Source organism: Clavelina lepadiformis, chromosome 5 (assembly GCF_947623445.1).
Source record: "Clavelina lepadiformis chromosome 5, kaClaLepa1.1, whole genome shotgun sequence".
Classification (NCBI taxonomy): domain Eukaryota; kingdom Metazoa; phylum Chordata; class Ascidiacea; order Aplousobranchia; family Clavelinidae; genus Clavelina; species Clavelina lepadiformis.
In genome coordinates, this window is record NC_135244.1 from 14,402,953 (window position 1) to 14,421,211 (window position 18,259).

General features: G+C 36.1%; 1 protein-coding gene across 1 annotated transcript; it reads right to left on the reverse strand.

Annotated features, from left to right (window-relative positions):
• Window positions 1-4,003: 4,003 nt before the first annotated feature.
• On the reverse strand, window positions 4,004-14,968 carry LOC143459681 (E3 ubiquitin-protein ligase XIAP-like). The gene is made up of 14 exons (XM_076956912.1): window positions 14,808-14,968; window positions 13,580-13,975; window positions 13,399-13,473; window positions 11,717-11,876; window positions 11,357-11,579; window positions 10,924-10,969; window positions 9,998-10,128; window positions 8,566-8,651; window positions 6,333-6,518; window positions 5,931-6,199; window positions 5,694-5,793; window positions 5,236-5,586; window positions 4,759-5,117; window positions 4,004-4,636 (listed from the first exon to the last, which is right to left on the reverse strand). Exons 2-14 carry the CDS (start codon window positions 13,692-13,694, stop codon window positions 4,437-4,439), a joined length of 2,301 nt encoding a protein of 766 aa, XP_076813027.1. The 5' UTR covers window positions 13,695-13,975; window positions 14,808-14,968; the 3' UTR covers window positions 4,004-4,436.
• Between the last annotated feature and the right edge of the window lie 3,291 nt (window positions 14,969-18,259).

The window sequence follows — 18,259 nt, forward strand, 5'->3', positions numbered from 1 at the left end:
CAACCGTGATTGCTTCATTGATGGCCCAAGTAAACCAAGTGGTCAAAGCAAACTTACCAATTCATACAATCCAAGCGATAACAAATATGTGTATTATAGAGACATGCGACGAAGAGGGTAAAATTACACCCTGATATCTAAGTCGGTAAGTAGTGGAACAGCATTTAAAAGATCTTGAATTGGAAAATTCCATAGGTTCATGTATTTAAGGTAAACGGTAGGTCAAATTATACTCTCTTTAATGGAGAACAATTCCTTCTCCGTCATTTATTCATGTACATGGCTATTGGCAAGATACTAGCGTCATAACTTATCTAAGTTGAAATTTTATTTTAATCATTGGAATTTAAGTCTATTAACATTTAATCTTTTAAGCTCCTTTTCTGTTTTTGAGCGACAAGCAGAGATAAACTGTGACGCGATTTACAGTCGCCGTATCTGCATAACATATAGGCCTACGCCCTATACAGTAACAGAAGTAGCCTACTAAAACCAAGCCTACGCTTCACTTTTAACTGTTTGACAGTCACTACAGTCTGACACCAAAGCAGTACATTACTGATTTTACCGGTAGGCTATAGGCTACAAACATTTGGTTTGCGCAAAATTTTATCCAAAAACACGGACCCTGTCTATGGTCTGGATACTAACTGGATAAGGCAAATAAGGCGATATAATGACCTACGCTATCTTTACAACCCGTTTCAAAAAGTAAATTTCTTTTAACTAGTTGGTAAGCTAGCATCCAAAGACATCCATAACATGTTTTAAGAACCACAGTCCGACTTCGATCACGACACAACGCAACTGTATTCAAACAGCATAAAAAATATCATGGCTGAGACAAAAATTGTTTAGTACTTGCTCTCTGGCGACACTTAGCAAATGTTTCAATTTTGATCCTGTAAGCTAAGTGTCGCTCACAAAACATAAAACTAAACTGCCTGAAATGGTCTAAATCAGCGGTTCCCAAACTTTTTTAAAAATTTTGTCCGGTGAACCCTTTGCAATTATTTTGACATTTCGCAGCCCAATAAAAATCAAAGAATGCTATAGAAAAAATGCAAAATCCAAACCAATGAAATAAAAAGCAAAAACTAACAAATACGGTAAGCGTTTAATGGGATAGGTGCACTTGTTTTGCTGCAATTAACTCACCAATGTTTGGTTTGGTTTTAGATAGCGCAACTCTCATGTCGTGTACCGTCTGAAACTGATATAAAGCTTTAAAGACTAATTCTCATTGCGGACTCTCTGAAACTGCTTTAGGGACCCCAGTTAGTTTTGGCTATACTTTGCGCTTTCTGTCACAGTTTTCAGCGTTTACTTTGGATGCTATGAAATTTTAACCAAGCTTAATATAATCTAGCGGCTAGCCTATATCTTTTATTGTACAATTAAATTCGTAACAATATACATCCTTATACTTTCTATATTAAAATGTGATTTGGTTTTTAAATGTTAAAAAAAATTCTTGAAAGCATGGGCGTTCTAGTATCAAAATGGGATACTAATATTCCAAAAACACGTGCAATTTGCACAAAATCTGAAAAAAATCTTTTTATTTTCTAATGAAGTATTAGATACTACCGAGTACCGACAATAATTGAGAAATATATTAGGCAAATGAGCATTCATTTTTCATGGCAATAAGAGGTAAGGGTCGAAGTTAGGGCAAATGACTGTAGAGTAACTTATTAAAAACATATCGAACTTGCAATATGAATTAAAGACTGATATAATATAAACACAAAACTGAATGTGCTATGTATTGACATGCGTGACACCCACATCAAGCAGTCAAGATCAGTCTGCAGCAGCCACAGCAAAGAATCTAAGAACTGTTAACCGACACTTGCACTGGTTCAACGTCTAGGGCTCTAGGCTATAACTGCCTCAAACTTGTAATTCTTCTGGTCTATAACAAAAGTCTTATTTTATTTATTTAGGCTATAACTTATTCACTTAATAAGTTTTGCATTAAACTTAGAAGTTGGCTTTATTTATCATTTTCAATCGTTTATCCAGCCACGATATCGTTTGGCTACCAACTCCAACTCAGCAATCTAAAAGACGTTGAAGAAATGGTGCCTCAGTTTTTGCCCAATAGGCACGTGCTTATTTTACTTAGTCTAGCATTGGGATTTAGACTTGGTGAATGACAATACCAAAATACTGAGGATACTGTACCAAAATAGAGAGTTTTTATAATCATGCCTTTTTATTTTGGAACTCCTTCGCTGTAATTTGTTCTATTTATCTATGGTTGGACTTTTTTCTAACCTTTACGGTTTGGGTACCGTTACGGCCGGAACAAATGGGTGCCTTGGTATTACTCGCTGATTTGCTAAAACAGAAAACTTCGATTGGAACAGAGGTAATGGTTTCCTGGTTAAGTGAAAAAGTGGTTTTTTCACACCGAAGAGCGGCAGGCACAATATTACTTCGCGTGGAACTTATTGATGTATTTTCCCGAATTTCGGTGGCTTGTTTTTTGCAATTTACACGTGATTTTTTTATCAAGTAAAATCTACATGAGCCAAACTTTTTTGAAAAAGAGTTGAGAAATAAATATACAATGCCTATTTTAACAGTCTGTACGCCGTTGAAAGCAACAAGCTTTTCCAAAAATGACAAAGTTAAAACTACAACAACTCTATTTAAAGGTGTTTAGCTGGCAAGTTCCTTTCTACAGGCGTGTCTGTTTTTAAGTCTGGACTGCTTCTGGTACACATGATTTTTATACAACCGATAAGTTCCACACCGATATGAAAACTAACTGAGGCGCTGGACTCCCATAAGCACAAAACGATTTCTGCAACGATACTTGATATTACATCATTTTTGATGCGTTTCCGAATGCTAACGTTAACGTAAGCTACATGCCCTTGATTTTTCTGAAGGTTTACAAAATATAGCTAACTGCAGCACAATTATGTTGTCAGTTTACGAAATAGTGTTTTTTAACTGCAGTATTATTTTAAAACAATGCCCAATGCCAAATTTTAATAAGCAAGTTTTTTGTACCAAAAACTCTAATGCTAATTGCGACTGATTGGAGTGACGAATCTATTGGATGTATTGACTCTTCTTGTTCTGCGGTTTACGTTCTGGTCACATGAACGAATATTGCCATAGCTATCTGCATGAGCGTAACTTCACCCGCAATGAGCGAGTCAGGCCTATAGGAATGGCTAGCTTAGTTTTTTTATTTCCAATATTATACGGTATATCACACGGGAACTTTATAAGTTCATAAAAATAGACCACAACAACTAAACATTACCTTGTCGTTGTTTAGTAACTACAGAAAAAACTAAAAATATCAAACCACGGGTTTTTGTTGAGTGAGGCTCCTCTTGAGGAACAATTTTTTTAAAATAAAATATTTCTCAGCAAATAGGAAATACATATTATTCAGCTATATTTGAGTCTTTTTCTTTGTTATTGTTGTTTGTCTTTCAGTTATATGATTTTTTTGTTTTAAAATTTAATTATTCTATTTGGCATCATCGGTCTTGTGAGTAACCAACCAAATAGGATTATTTAAAAAAAAATCGTTTGAAACTACAATTTTTTTACCTTCAATTATGCTAATAAATATGTCACAAACTAGTCATATGTTTTTGAAAATCTTTATATTTTACGGTTGCCCAGCTTTTCTTTGCTGTGGCGCCATACAACGCAAATGATGAGCGGGTGTTTTCAGTGATGCAGAGTCAGTGGACAAAAGAAAGAAATAAGATGACCACTGAGACAATGAAAGGAATTTTAACACTTCAGTACAACTTCAAAGGCATGTCTTGTGGGAAATTTTATGTGTTTTTGAAGTCCAACAAGAGCTTGTTGAAAAAATCAGATCTTCGGAAAAGAACGATTGGTATGAGGGAAGCTGCTTTAGGTTCATTACTCGTAATTACCTTGGAGCGCATTTTGTAAAAACTCTGTGCTAATTTTCGTTTTCATAAATGTTACTGTTTAAAAGAAAACTTGCATTCGTGTATTGCAGTGCAACATTTTTTGCTGTTTTTGTATTGATTCTTGTTTATCACAAAAAAGCAATTGCAGCAATGGTAACATTCCAAAGTTCGTCAATGGAACTGAGATAAATTTGTCAGGGATAAATTTGTCATTATCAAATATGGTAACCCTAGTATAAGCAATGTATATATGCAACAATAAAAACATATTCACGACGTTAACACAGAACTTGCTATACAGCTACAAAAATGTAATGATAAAATACAGTTTGACCGTTTAATTAACTAATTGCATTACAATCGAGATTTGCATTGATAAAGTAAAGCAACAGCAAAACATGAAATAAAGTTGATGTGGGTGTGACCCTGTGGACGAGACCTGAGCACCTCGTACATCTGAAAACTGGACTTGACCTCGCTGACAATGACTACTGTTATATATGGAAAAAAAATATGCTATACCATGTACGTCCGTATAATTTCTCCTGCTTTTCGTCGGCACAAAGGACACTGTGTAGCGTGTAGAGAGCACTCATGACACAAGGCCAAATGGCCACAAGGTAAGACAAGGGCTACGGCAACCTTTTGGTGACATAACTTACATTGTCTCGCCTTCTCCAGCTCTATCAATTTGTTCGTCAGCCCTTGTTGTCGATCTAAATGATTAAGATACTCTTAACTTGCTTAGTGCTAAAAAAGTAAAACAAGAACTTTGTATTCAAGGCAACAAGATAATTGATTGTTTTGATAATTTAGTTAGCTGTTGTGTCATCTTTACCTGATTTTAGCAGTTTAGGAGGTGTAGGATTATCTGGATGCGTAGTCGTTATACTTTTATCGACATTGTGACCGTCCTTCCTCTTCAAAGATCCTTGTCGCACAGTAGATTTTGTATCATAATTTTCCTGCCCACTTCCTCCCGTAGTAACTTCCATAACACTCTGCTCAGGCTCCGATGTTCTTGCTGGCGATCCGGACACATCATTTTGACCTTCTCCATCACTTGCTGTCTCCTCCAGTGAGATAGAATTCATCGTTGAATCTTCGTTTGCTTCAGGTTCTTCATTCGGGGTTAAAACTAAAGTTTCAACTAATTCTTCAGCGCTGGTGAAACCCCTGCCGGTGTCAACTTTTCGTCTGTTAAAATACAGAGTTTGACGTTGTCCATTGTATAACGATTACGTGCGAATATAAAATTAACAATCTATGAAAATTGCACATTTGAATGTGAAACCTTAATAACAACAACACGCACTTGTCCACCAAACGCTGCACTTTATCTTTGTCGAATCCCATTTTGACAACCACTTCGACCATTTTACGATCCCTTTGTTGAACTATTTCATCCGCAATAACGATGGAAGGTCTACTAGAAGGAAGCACGGGCGTCGATGCTCCAAGGAGAACGGCTCCGGCGCTGGGTACAAGACGAGGATTCTGGACGGTCGGTCTTGGTGGACGTACCAGAGTTGGATCGGAAAAATGAAATCGACCAAGTCGGGTATCAAACCTGGAGTTACGTAACTTTGGTCTTGGTAGATTGGGGAATTTGTCGAACAAGTCCTTCACAAACCGCATTCCTTTACGGCTTAGCACAAACTCGCATCTAAAAATATATGTCACATTGTAATTATTGCAGTTTAATGTCACCTCCGACACTACGACAACGTGCAACAGAATAAAGGAAACTGTCTAATATGATAAGTAACCCACCCTGGAAACCATTTCGCATGCTCTGTCCATGGTTCATCGTTTGGATCCCAGTTCTGCAACCCTCCATTGCAATACCAGCATTTTGCTCGGTCTCTTTCGCCTGTAGAAATAAGAAAGCTTGTCTTGCTTGGTACAATAGGTGATAGAACTAATGGAGCAGTTTTCTTGTTTTGGGCAAATCAACCCGGTTACCAGGTTCCAATACGTTATACGTGTATTAAATGTTTAAAACTTTACCGAGAAAAAAGAAACCAGCTTTTGCAATTTGTTGTTTGGTGGCTTTCACTTTGGCACTTGGCCATCTTCGATCAAAAGTATCAAGACGCATTTCTTCCCTTCGCATATGAGGACTGACGGGGTTCAAACAAGGAAACTGGACTTCCAACTCAACAAGTTCTCCCGGACTTGGATTTGGAGGTTCAGGCAGACCAATTGCAGAATCGCTTGTGAAGTCACTTGTTTCAGAAGGTAATGGAACATTTCTGATTTCAATGTTCTGAACCATCCTACAATCAATACCAATTTTATTAAATTTTTGTAAATTGTGTCCATGATAACCACCTGCAAAGTCAAACTAACACCCTTAGATCACAGTGAACAAGAAATCAACACATGAAAATAATTTTTGCTGGATCTTACTTGCATTTGGGAAAATGACGTTGATGTTCTGCCGGAACGTGATCTCCTGATCTCCAATTGCGGAGAACTCCGGAGCAGGAGAAGCACTGCACCCGATCTAAGTTTCCCAAATAGAAAAAGCCTGACTTGGACAAAGTAATGGGAGTTACAGTCGTATAAGCCAGAGTCCATGTTGCAAAAGACTTTCTGAAAATTTAAGGCTTATGTTAGCAAAGTTTCTGTTTGCATGAAAATAACCACATTTGGAAAGGGATCACGACATATGACCGTGAACAAACTCACCGGCGACAACTGGTAGTGGACAACTGACCGGCAACAAATTGGCCGGCGATCAAATTAACCGTGACATAAATTGGCCGGCGATGAAATTAACCGTCGATAAATTGGCCGGCGATCAAATTAACCGGGGACAAATTGGCCGTCAAAAGGTCAAAATTTTAATTCACTATCTAGTCGCGCATCAGCTTTAATCTCAGCCAAATAAGTATGTGTATTGCAGTCAAGGTTGACTGATTTGTCAAATAACAGTTTGTGTAAATTTTAGTGCCCTTATTATGTAGTGTCATATGTGTTTTGCAGTGAACTTCTTTTAATGTTGTTACTCGTATTTCTCATATTTCCGGAAATATTTCTGTTAATTTCAATAAATGTTTCAATGTGTATTGAAATAAAAAAAAATTTTGTTAAAAACAAAGGAAATAGTTACAAACAAATATTTACTTTACATATCATATACTACCATCAACTTAAACACAATAATTCAGCACTTGCACGGTCAATTTACCTCCCGGTAAGTCTGTTCCCGGTTAGTTTGTTCGCGGTCAATTTACATCACAGTCAGTTTGTTCGCGGTCAATTTACGTCACGTTCAGTTGTCCCCGGTGAGTTTGTTCGCGGTCATTTTCCCGCGGTCATATGTCGTGGAACCATTTGGAAAGGGTGGGCACACGCTAGAACTTTCAGCAAACCAAAAAGCGTACCACGATACAAAGCATGACTTTGTGGAAACGTGACAATTCCTAACCCTTGTTGCCTCGAAAAAGATTGCAGAAACAGGACTAGCAAGATTCCATTCGCTTGAAAAGCATTTTATTTACAGAAAACATGCAGTGAACCTGAACTTTTTTCTTGCCTAAATCATTCTTAACTGGTTTGATGCAAACTTCAGCTTCAGATACAGGGAATAGATAGTTTGTTTTGGTAAGCCAGGTATGGTTTTACAGTTTTTACTGAACTTTTGTGTTTCAATGTAGAATTCTTTTCTAGCGTTTTAGCTAAACTACGTTGGTTAAGACAGTGACGAAATGTAGCCAACTTCTCAAATTAATCTGACATCAAAGATGTAATGTGGTATAATCGGCATAACTATATATAAACATTTTTGACGTTAACATATTTGCCACGAACTTAAGAGTTCAACGCTAAAGCAATGTACGAAATGCACTATCATTGCGCGTTTATACGCCATACCCTTTGGCATTAGTCACCTATAACAGAAACGTTGAAAAAAGGCGCATATCTACAAGAACATTTTACAAACTTAGGCATTATTATCATATTGTACATAACGTTATACTAAAATAATCTCCACAACTAAATAAATTGTGTTGCTAAGGTAACAGGTATTTAATGTAGTTTGTGTAACGCACGACACTATTATTGTTGAGACAGTGTGTCAGTGTAAGCATGCAAATGTGCACTGCCTAAACCCTAAACGTTAAGAAAAGCCGAAAACCGTACAAGCTCAGGCTTGTAAAAACAAGTTTAGATGTTTGTTTGCTGAAACTGTATGAGACTGAAATTTGCATCAAACAACAACAGATTTTTGCGAGAAAAAGTTCTAAATCAAGCCACATTTTCTAAAAATACGGCTCCCACAACGAAATAAAACTTACGAGTCGCACTTCACAATCCTCTTGCGAGGCGGCAAAGGTTGTCATCGTTATGCGACATGTGTCGCCACGTCATACACGTTACTGAAATACATTATTGAATATGACAGTACAATGGGGCAAGCCAAAAAATTCGATAAAAAACAGGTAACCTTTACGGTTTAACATAACGGTTAGTTATTATACAGTATTTAAAGCAGAAACAATAGTAGCGATTAATTACGAAGCTTCTCTCCCCTCTTTAAGTTTCGTATCAAAATAGATTTAACTGAAAATTTCATTGCGGAGAGTGACGTTTTTGTACACAATGATAACGTAAAAAATATATAGTTAGATCTTACCTTCTGTCATTTTCTTTTCTAAGATCAAGTTGAACTGTTATCAAATATTTGTGGTCACTGGATACAATGTTGGCAAGTTCCAGACTCTAAATTATTAGACAAAACTTTATTAAAATGCTTTTTACAAAAATTACGTATATTACATAAATTACGCATTAGCGGAATTAAAACTTCGTACACTATCAGCATGTTTTCCAAGAGATTTCCATGTGACTGCGGGCCAATTAATTTAATTAGCTTAATAGATTCCATGACGGAAAAATGAAAAGTACCAAAATCATAGATATTTTATGCATATATTTGATGTCCGAGTAACTCATGAAAAAAGTATGGAGAAAGCGTTTCAGGTCTTCCTACTCAAATTTAATGAACGAAAACGCACTGGCGAGATTTAACCCTATCCTAACCAGGCTTGCGTGTTTACTATTTTAACTAGGTGTGGCCGACACTGCACACAAATTTTCAATCGATAATTACCAGAAAACCATACGTCGTAAACTGATCGGATTTTTACAGGTTAGTAGAAAAATCATTTGGCTTCCTGTATACATCATAATTGTAAAACTAAAGAAAGTGAATTTAGTGTAAGTTAAGTATTTCTAAAAGTGACACATTTCTAGAAATTGTTCTTGTTACGCCGCGCCCCCGCTGTGCGGAAAACCAGCTGACCACGAGAAGAGAACGAAAGAGAATAGTTAATCGAGTTAGTGGTGCGTAAATGAGTAATACGCTTCAATGCGGAGAGAGAGCAAAATTACGAAAATATCACAATATCTCAAAAATTACAAAATTCAACTTTATCAAAAAAACTATGGACAGATAGCTGAACATTTTTTAGGTGAAGTCAACAAATTTCAAGTTTCTACAGCAAACAATGCAATTGTACGCCACGTTTTGCTATGACTGTGTGCGGGAGAAGCCAAGCCTGGTTAGAATAGGGTTAAAGGTGGCGTTTTTGCTTCTAGAGACATCTTAGAAATTTAATTAATTCTTATTTTGTTGGGTCTTGGGACAAAAGTATTTAGGGATATTTTCAAGTTACTGAATTTGTGTTTCGTTTAAGTCTACAATGTAGTCAAGTTACTACTAACTAGACCACATTATTAGCATGACATCAGTCGTTTACTGCATGTTTTTGAAAATATTTCTAACATCGAAAATGTTTCAAATGCGAAAGCTTTAGATACCAAACTATAAACTTGCAGGTGTTATATATATATATATAACTTGATGTTATATACTACCCGTATCAAATTACTAATGAGTTTACTGTTATCGTTAACATCTATCCCGATGCAATTGTTAGTCCGATATTTTGAATTGCAAGCGGCAAACGCCATGCTAGCTTCACTCGTCAAAGCAAATGTTCATTTTCGTCAGCAATCTTGCGTTATTAAACATTTCTGTAACAAACAAACAAAAACGATCATACCTTTAAATGGGATGTTGTGCTTTCCGTTACATACGCAGTCCGAACAGCAGGGGGTCCGCCAGTTGTCGCTGTTGAGCTAACGTTATTACCACTTAGTTGGATTGAGTTCATACTCTCTACAATTCCTTCGTCTAAACACGAAACAAAATAACGTAATTATTTGAAAATAAATTCATGCGAGCAAGATACTTGAACCCTTTATATTCAGCTTTTTAGTTGAACCAAGTATAGAAAAAACTATAGGAATGGAATCATTGTAATGTACTTAGGTAAGACTTTATCAATACTTGCAAAAAGAAACAACAGCAACACTCATTGATAACAACGTTTAAATTGATAAATAATCAGGCAGAATACTGTGAATAATTGTTAACTTCCGAAAAATAAGTAGATTTGATTAAAATTTCTGGCCATTAAAATTGTAAACATCCACAACATTGGTTTGAAATATATTGATGAGTTGCACTAAAGCAGTCAGTCGCCAAAATCAGCGCGGATTACGACTCCAATTTTGGTGAGAAAAGATACAGATAAATGTCAATTAATGTGCGTAGTAATATTGCAATACTACAAATATTTTGAAAATTAAAAAGCAATACAATGTTAATTTGCCTAAGTATCACACTTTTAATATAGCTAATTGTTTCAAGTCCCATATTGGCCGCAGAAGTACATGCTTTCGCCAAATCTTTATCGTATTACAGCTAATAGGTTCAAAGTTTTGGCAAAACAAACACATTAAAACACCAGAAAGATGCCCTCATCCGTTAATTGCATGCACAATATTTAAAGATATGAAATGAAGAAGTCAGAAAGCCATAAAAAGTTTACAAGCTACATTTCCTACTCCACAAACAGAAGCTTAACAACATAAAATTAGTGAAAAAATTGAAATTAAACTAAACAAAAATGACTAAACGCGCTACCTGTTAAGTTTTTCTGATTTCTATTAGGGGCCTGCCCTGAATTCATCTGAAATAAGTATAGTAATTAAGTCTACTTAATGTTTTCTTTTATGCCAAATACTGACAGTATCAACCTGGAATTTGATAAAAAGGCAAAAAAGAATATGTTTATACGTATAATAGATCTAAAAACAGCATACTTTTAAACGACACACTATTGTATAACTATAAGCAATAATTTCATAACATGTGCTTCGTTAAATTTGGTATCAGTCTATTTAAACTTCAGCTTGCTTAATCTTATGGGAAAGAATTGGCAAACTATACGTAATTGCGTATAGTGTTGTTTGTGTTTTAAGACGAATTTGTTTTGTGACACCTAAACGCCCTAACACTGTTAATCGGAAGTATTACTTCTGAATAGTTACTTGTTCACATTCAGGTTTGAACTCACCATGCTTGTTCCGCATGAAGAAGTTGAAAATTCGGACGTGAAATATGCGCTGTCAATGCTATCGCTTTTACTGCTTGATGGCTCGGAACGAAAATTGAGTGGACGACATCCGATGGAAACATTTAAGGTTTCTTTTCCCAATACTAGAGCACAGTTGGACCGGTGCCATTTTACCATCCTTGGATCATCTCCAATCTCCCAATCTTGAACTTGTCCGCCACAACTTATAGAGAAACAGGTCGTGTTAAAAATGTTTCTCATCTAAAAACTACATTTGCAAATTTTCCGGTCTCTAAACATGCTTAGTATAGCTTTTTGTTGAATATGTATGGTTATATTGTGAATTATTAATCTATTCACCTGAAACATTTAACTCTGTCTTTATATCCTGTGTATAGGAAACCATGGGTTGCCAAAAGGCATGGATTTGCAGGACTATATTCTGGAAATTTCTTGAATGTGCTCAACCGGTAAGTTTCTTTGTTTGTTTCACCCGGAAGTATGTATACACTTCTTTGACCTGAAATAAATGAAGCATTTCACCAATAATATATACTTACACGATGTGCGGACGCGTAAAATGTACGTAGCGTAATTACATGAAAGCCTGAAAAGGTTTCAGAAATGGAGTTTACTTGGCCTACTCTGTAAACCACGTAATTTACACCAAGCTCGTCAAGCTACTATTATTGCAACAGTGATTTACAGAGTCAATTAAATAAAGATCAATCTTGCAGTTTTCATTAGGATGCAAAACTGCAAAAACGTCAAACAATACAGCCTACGCAGCACGTTCTCATAATTTAAAATTTTAAATGTATGGCGCAATGGTTTATGCTTTGCTGACTCATGGAAACCAATTTGACAAGCAAGCAGGTGAAGCAGTGACTAGGGTTGGATTATCCGGATAGCGGTTAACCGGTTGACCGGTTAACCGCAGGGTTTTTTCTATCTGATATCCGGATATAAATCTGCCGGTTAACCGGTTAAAAGAGTATCGTTGCTAATGCGTTTTACACTTTTTAGTAAGTTTGAACATTCTTTGTTACGTAGAGGCTGACTCCCGCTGAGCGCAATTAAACCTTTGTTCACACTTCTATTGTCTTATACCAGGGGTGGGCAACCTTTTTAAACCCGAGAGCCGCTTTGGTTGTTAAATTTTTACTGACGAGCCAAGTCATAAGAACTTATGACGTCATAAATAGTTATATCGTTTAATTTTTCCATATCTGCATTCCTCAATCGAAAAATATCATTAAATTTGAATAAATAACAACTTGTCATGAATGCTGACCTAAATAAGGAAAAGAAAAAGGGAGAAACGTTCATAAACAGTAGTCTTGGACTCTTGTTAGCCTATACATTTTTTTTGAAATTTTACGATACGACTAGAAGAGCCACAAAAAAACATGCCGGAGAGCCGCAGTTTGCCCACCCCTATCTTATACTTTCAACTACGGTACTCGTAAAATGCACGAGTGAAATTTACTATCACGTCACAAAGAAAGCATAATGAATGATGCATTGTGCTTTATAAGGAGGGAGTTGCAGAAGCAGTGAACATTAAATTTGCGTGATTTTTGTCGTATTCGCTCGTACTGCGCGTGTACGTAGATCTACAATAAAACTGTGTAATGATTTTACAATCCATTTTTCATGTAAACCTCGTGAAATCGATTGTTTCACTTAGCAGTTATTATCCGGTTAACCGGTTAGATAAATTCCAAATATACGGATATATCCGTTATCCGGATAGTAAAAATTATTGATATCCGAACTAACCCTAGCAGTGACGCCGTAAACCGGTTTTAAACCAGTTTGAGCTGGTTATGTTAATGCGGGGAGTCACCGATGAAAACTCAAGCCGGACAAAAGGTCTTAACAAATTGCGCAACGTCAGCAAAGAACAGAAAGAAAAAAGTTAAAATTCAATGAGCTTGTTTCGTAACCTACGAAAACCTTTTTCTATTTCAAAAAGACGAAATCCTTTAGTGCGCAACGAACGACTAGAAGTACTTCTTTGTACGTAAATGTTAATATACCTGGTGGATCTTTTTGCCGCTCATAATTTCTACCATCGGTAACTACACTACTTGGCAGATCACAGTGTTCTTCATCTGTGGAAAAAATCTTATTGTATGACGATACATACTACAGTTACTTCTTTTTACCAATTATTTTACCAAATTACATTGTAAAATCAATTGAACTGGTTGTTCTTACATATTATAGATGATTTAGTTGTTTGCCCGAGTTCTTGTGCTGGTTGAGTTGGGTTTGATGAGCTTGGTTCCAGATTAGGCGTACATTCAGGGGACGCACGTCCACTGTCAGGCATTGTTTTATGCAGTTACAGGCCAATAAGAGATTATAGATGTACAAATCGGAATTGGAAGAAACAAAAAAATATGATACAAATAGTTTTTACGTTTTTCAAAGTGTTTATGTTTTTCTTTTCTTCTTAAATAAAATTCGTATTCCGCGTTTACTATGAGTCTTTCAACATTTGTACTCAATCGCATGGGTTGTATCATTCACAACACGTTTTTCTTCCACCATCTTCATACAATTGTCTTAGAAGCAGTGGTCCAACTCAACGCACTTCAAATCGGTGGTTTTCTAAAAAAGCAACTGTTGAGTAATGCTTATTTTACAGTCAAACAGGTAACATTTTAATTGTTCATCCATAGCGCTGGTAAAAAGAAAATAAGTGAAAAGTTTTCATAAATTAATGCACCGTAATATATATATACGAAAGCGTTTTTCTTAGATTTAGACGCTATAGAGTTACTAATTTGAGTCGTCAGTTTTTTTAGTGCAAATGCCTAAACTGACGCAATTGCAACACTTGCGTTTTTATTTGCGACTACACTTACCAGTTATGATCTATTGGAAAATATATAATACGCGTGTATAGAGACGTTTCTAAATTGTTGTATACGGTTTTACAAAAAAAAAATTGTTGTAAACGACGTTTAAAACTTGTACGTCATAAATTAGCAGTAATTGTACGTGTACCAGTAAATAATATGAGAATGCATTTCATTTTCAGGCGTTTTTGGAGGTGTTAATGCCCAAAATTTGTTTTTCAAATCATCAAAACCAGCACACATTTGACCAGAAAAAGTTACAGCTAACTACGTCAGGCAGTCTTTCGGATGCCAGCACGCACCACAGATATACATTAAAACCAGTTAGGCCTATATATGATATGATTTTTGTCTGTAGCTTAGTAAACATTTTGTTATACCGAAAATTTATACACAGTCACATATTTAAATGGTGCATTTCATGCTCTTCACCGTCAAATAAATACTGTTAACGTTATTGTATAATTAGGATAACGAATCCATATAACTAGGAACAGCATTTTACGAATTTATCAACGCAAAAATAAAGTATGACAAAAATATAGTCCAAAGGTAAAATTTTGTAAAAACTGATACCTTACCTCAAAGCAAGATCTTTAATCTAGCAAACACTGTCGCTGAGAACGGCTTCTTGCGTTGAGCAGCAGTCGGAGAGTGAAAGAACTTCAAGCCCAGCAGCACAGTATTATAGCAATAGCATAGCTTTTGAAACCTTAACGCTAGGGAGATACAAATAGCGACGGGTATTTTTCGGTTATTCCCCATTTCAACAGTTCCCGCAGGTCCTGCCGACAAATCATCTTATGTTGCGTGGTAACTGATGAGTAGGGCGAGACCAAGCTCAATCGCCTTGGAACTGGCGTTGGCCTCTTCCGCTCAACTATACACAAATGGGGTATGGCTCCATCTGCGGCCTGTTAGTGTGGTGCAGAAGAGCAGACTGCAGACCACGTCATAACATCTTGTCCCACATACCGCCATCCTTGTGGAAACCGTGGTCTGACAACAATGGATGAAAACCTGGTCAGCTGGCTAACAAACACCTGCCCTACAATATGAGGTTTTTGTTCCCTCTCTGAAGAAAACTTAAAGAACCATCTACTCCACACGAAGAAGAGTGATGAGTGATGACTGATGATGCTGGTATAATAAAATTCCGACTTTAAAGGGAGAGCTCAATAGCTTTACTAAGCATTTTTTGCAAACGATTTAATTTAATTGAGCATTAAAGGTTTCCCAAATAACCTAGTTTCATAATCATGCAAAAATGTTATCAGAATCCATCGTATGTGCGAACGTATGCAAATCGTTTTTCGAACAAACATAGAAAACGTAAAGTTCAAAAGCAAAAAAATGTTTCTTAGTGTTTAGTTGGCCTTCGACTCCTGACCGGGAACCTTATTTCAGCAAAGAGCAAGAAGTAGAGTTGAAAAGTGAAAAAGAAAAGTGCGTCAACTATAATATGCAAAGCTAGACCCTGGTCACTTAACTGCATTCTTTGCATCTTTTCTTCTGCAGTCCACTGATCTGTGCAGTTACAAACATCCTAATCTTATATAAGTAACTTGAATGCCTTTAACTGAACTTCCTTGTGTTCAACTGTTATACAACGGATATTGCCAGGAAACCTGTAAATGTTTACCCGCTTCTCGTTTTCACAACTGATTTAAAAATCTTTTACAGAAAAGTTTGCAAAAACAGGAATCTTTTATGTCTATAGCTCCGCCATAGCGGAGACGAAGAAAATAAGAGGTTGTTGTCTTTAGCTTAGCGTTCCCTCAATGCACTAGCTTATCTACAGATTCCTGGTGGTAATGAATTTTATGGCGCTGTTCAAATATTTTGTTTTCTTTACATAGTAACTAGCAAGCACCTAACGAAGCAAAATAAAGGCTAACGCGTTTTTACAGTTTCTTGTTAACCAAACTTAAATGTTATAACACAGTAACGTAAACCTAACTTAAACCTACATTCTAGTATATCTAACTCCAATAAAACCTTAAATGGCTAAAATCAACTTTTGTGCGCTCATTAACATTAACTCATCAACAGAAATACTCACTCTCTTTATTTCACGATAAAATCATAATTTTCTCAACCATTATTTTTCAAAGAAAAAGAGCCACCTAAACAAAGACATTTTCATATCATACAAATTCCTTTTTGTAACCTACAAACAAGTTTAGAAAAATGTCCGCACGGGCCTAAAGCTTGGTTTAGTTCTGACAACCAGCTGTCGATTTCTCAAAATGAGGCCGGATTCAACTCTCACATTTTGTCTGCACTCACTTTTATAAACGAAATACTTTCGTTATACAGGCAGCTAAACGCGTAAATTGTATTTCAAACAATATCACCACAACACTGGTACTGTGTTGTTAAGTACCGGTTATGCAATAAATTGAATATTTCATGTAACACGTCCATCATGTCGTAACAAGGTTTTTCCCTATAGAAATAGAACCTATAGCATAGCTTTTTTTACTTAGACAACATCTTTTCACACTTTCACTTTCGCTACAAAACAAATATACTACTTTCTGTTGTTACACATGGTTCTTTATTCAACTGCATAGTTCCGTCTTTGCATAAGAACTAAGTAATTTTCTACCAATACTTTTGATAGAAGTCCAGACAGACAAGTCTGTCATTAAAACACAGATGTCGCAAATCTTTGCAAACTGGTTTACTCAAACCAACAAGGTCGTTAACAACAACGAAATGAATATCCCTTTGCGTAATCCAACAATAATCCATGGTTCGGAGCTACATGGCAGAAAAATTGTTAGTTTAAAAACTAAATTGGTTACAGACATTGTTATCTTTGCGGTGCTACAGTGTCATAGGGAAATTAGCAGCTCTTGCTAGAAAGAACAGACAGACAGTCACATATATAGACACAAACAGTAAACACATATACAATCTGCTAACTACAAGTTTTAATTTTGGCTCGACCGGTTTTCCGCATTGTTGTCGATAATATATGTATATTTGTTTAAACCGTTGGAAGCAATAACTCAGCCGCTAGGAGCCAAAACAGCTAAAAATCATAATAAATTTGTTCAATCTTGTGCGCAAGATTAAATTGTAGGCGAAAAAATACGTTGCACAAAAAACGACAACAGACAAGATGACGCGACACCTCACGATTCATTGTTTAGAAACTTGGGCTATTTCTACAAAAACGTGACATGTCTATTTCGTAAGACCCACAGGTAAAAACCCGTATGAATCATGTAAAACGATGGATGAGTCATTGATTTAGTTGGCGTCTAGGCGCCAACAGAGGTATCTCAGCCCTTTTGCATAAAAAAAAACTTACGTTCAAATATAAACGGGCTTCAACTGAAAACAAATAGATATAAAGCAACATATAGGAAGTAAGATGTACATTAAGGCGTTCGATAAAATAGTCGACTAAAGGTTCAGAACTTCAGACTGATTAAAGTGTAAGCAGTATCCTTTTTCGTTTAGAAGCGTAATAAGGAAACCTTCTTTACAAACCAATTGTTCCTGAAAATTCCCTGTAGTATTGTCTGTATTATTGTAGTATTATACTTCACGCATTGTAAGCTTTATATTCTTTTTGTGGTGAAATGTGAAACTGGTTACTTAATGAAAAATCCTTTCGCAATCATTGCGACTACAATTACGTCTTGATCAAATTTTCACACAAGCTTTTTGGACGTGTTATTGGAACTTTTCCAGATGATGCTTCCTTATGTAAAAGCATGATATGGTGAAAGTGAAACGGCAAAAATTGCGACATATAGGCCTTCGTAAAGAGCAATACAACAAAGACTAGAGTAAACGGTTTGCACTCTATTTGTATATCGGCTTTAAATGTAGTGTTTCAAACTTCAAGCATACAGCTCTATACTTGCCCATAAGAATAAGTGCTTCAAAATGAGTGTGACAAACCTGATTAATTTTCGTTCGATTCTTCTGCGCATCTTCAGTCAACAATAGTGGAGGAAATAAATAGAAAAAAATTTCAAATAAAACTTACTGTATAAAATAAGCTTCTCTGCTT

Excerpts from the sequence above, each read along its gene's own strand:
- LOC143459681 (XM_076956912.1), bottom strand. The coding sequence starts at position 13,694 with ATGCCTGACAGTGGACGTGCGTCCCCTGAATGTACGCCTAATCTGGAA. Across the intron at positions 6,519-8,565 it reads AGAAAAGAAAATGACAGAAG|AAAGTCTTTTGCAACATGGA; the intron begins GTAAGATCTAAC and ends TTAAATTTTCAG. Across the intron at positions 5,794-5,930 it reads AGCTGGTTTCTTTTTTCTCG|GCGAAAGAGACCGAGCAAAA; the intron begins GTAAAGTTTTAA and ends TTATTTCTACAG.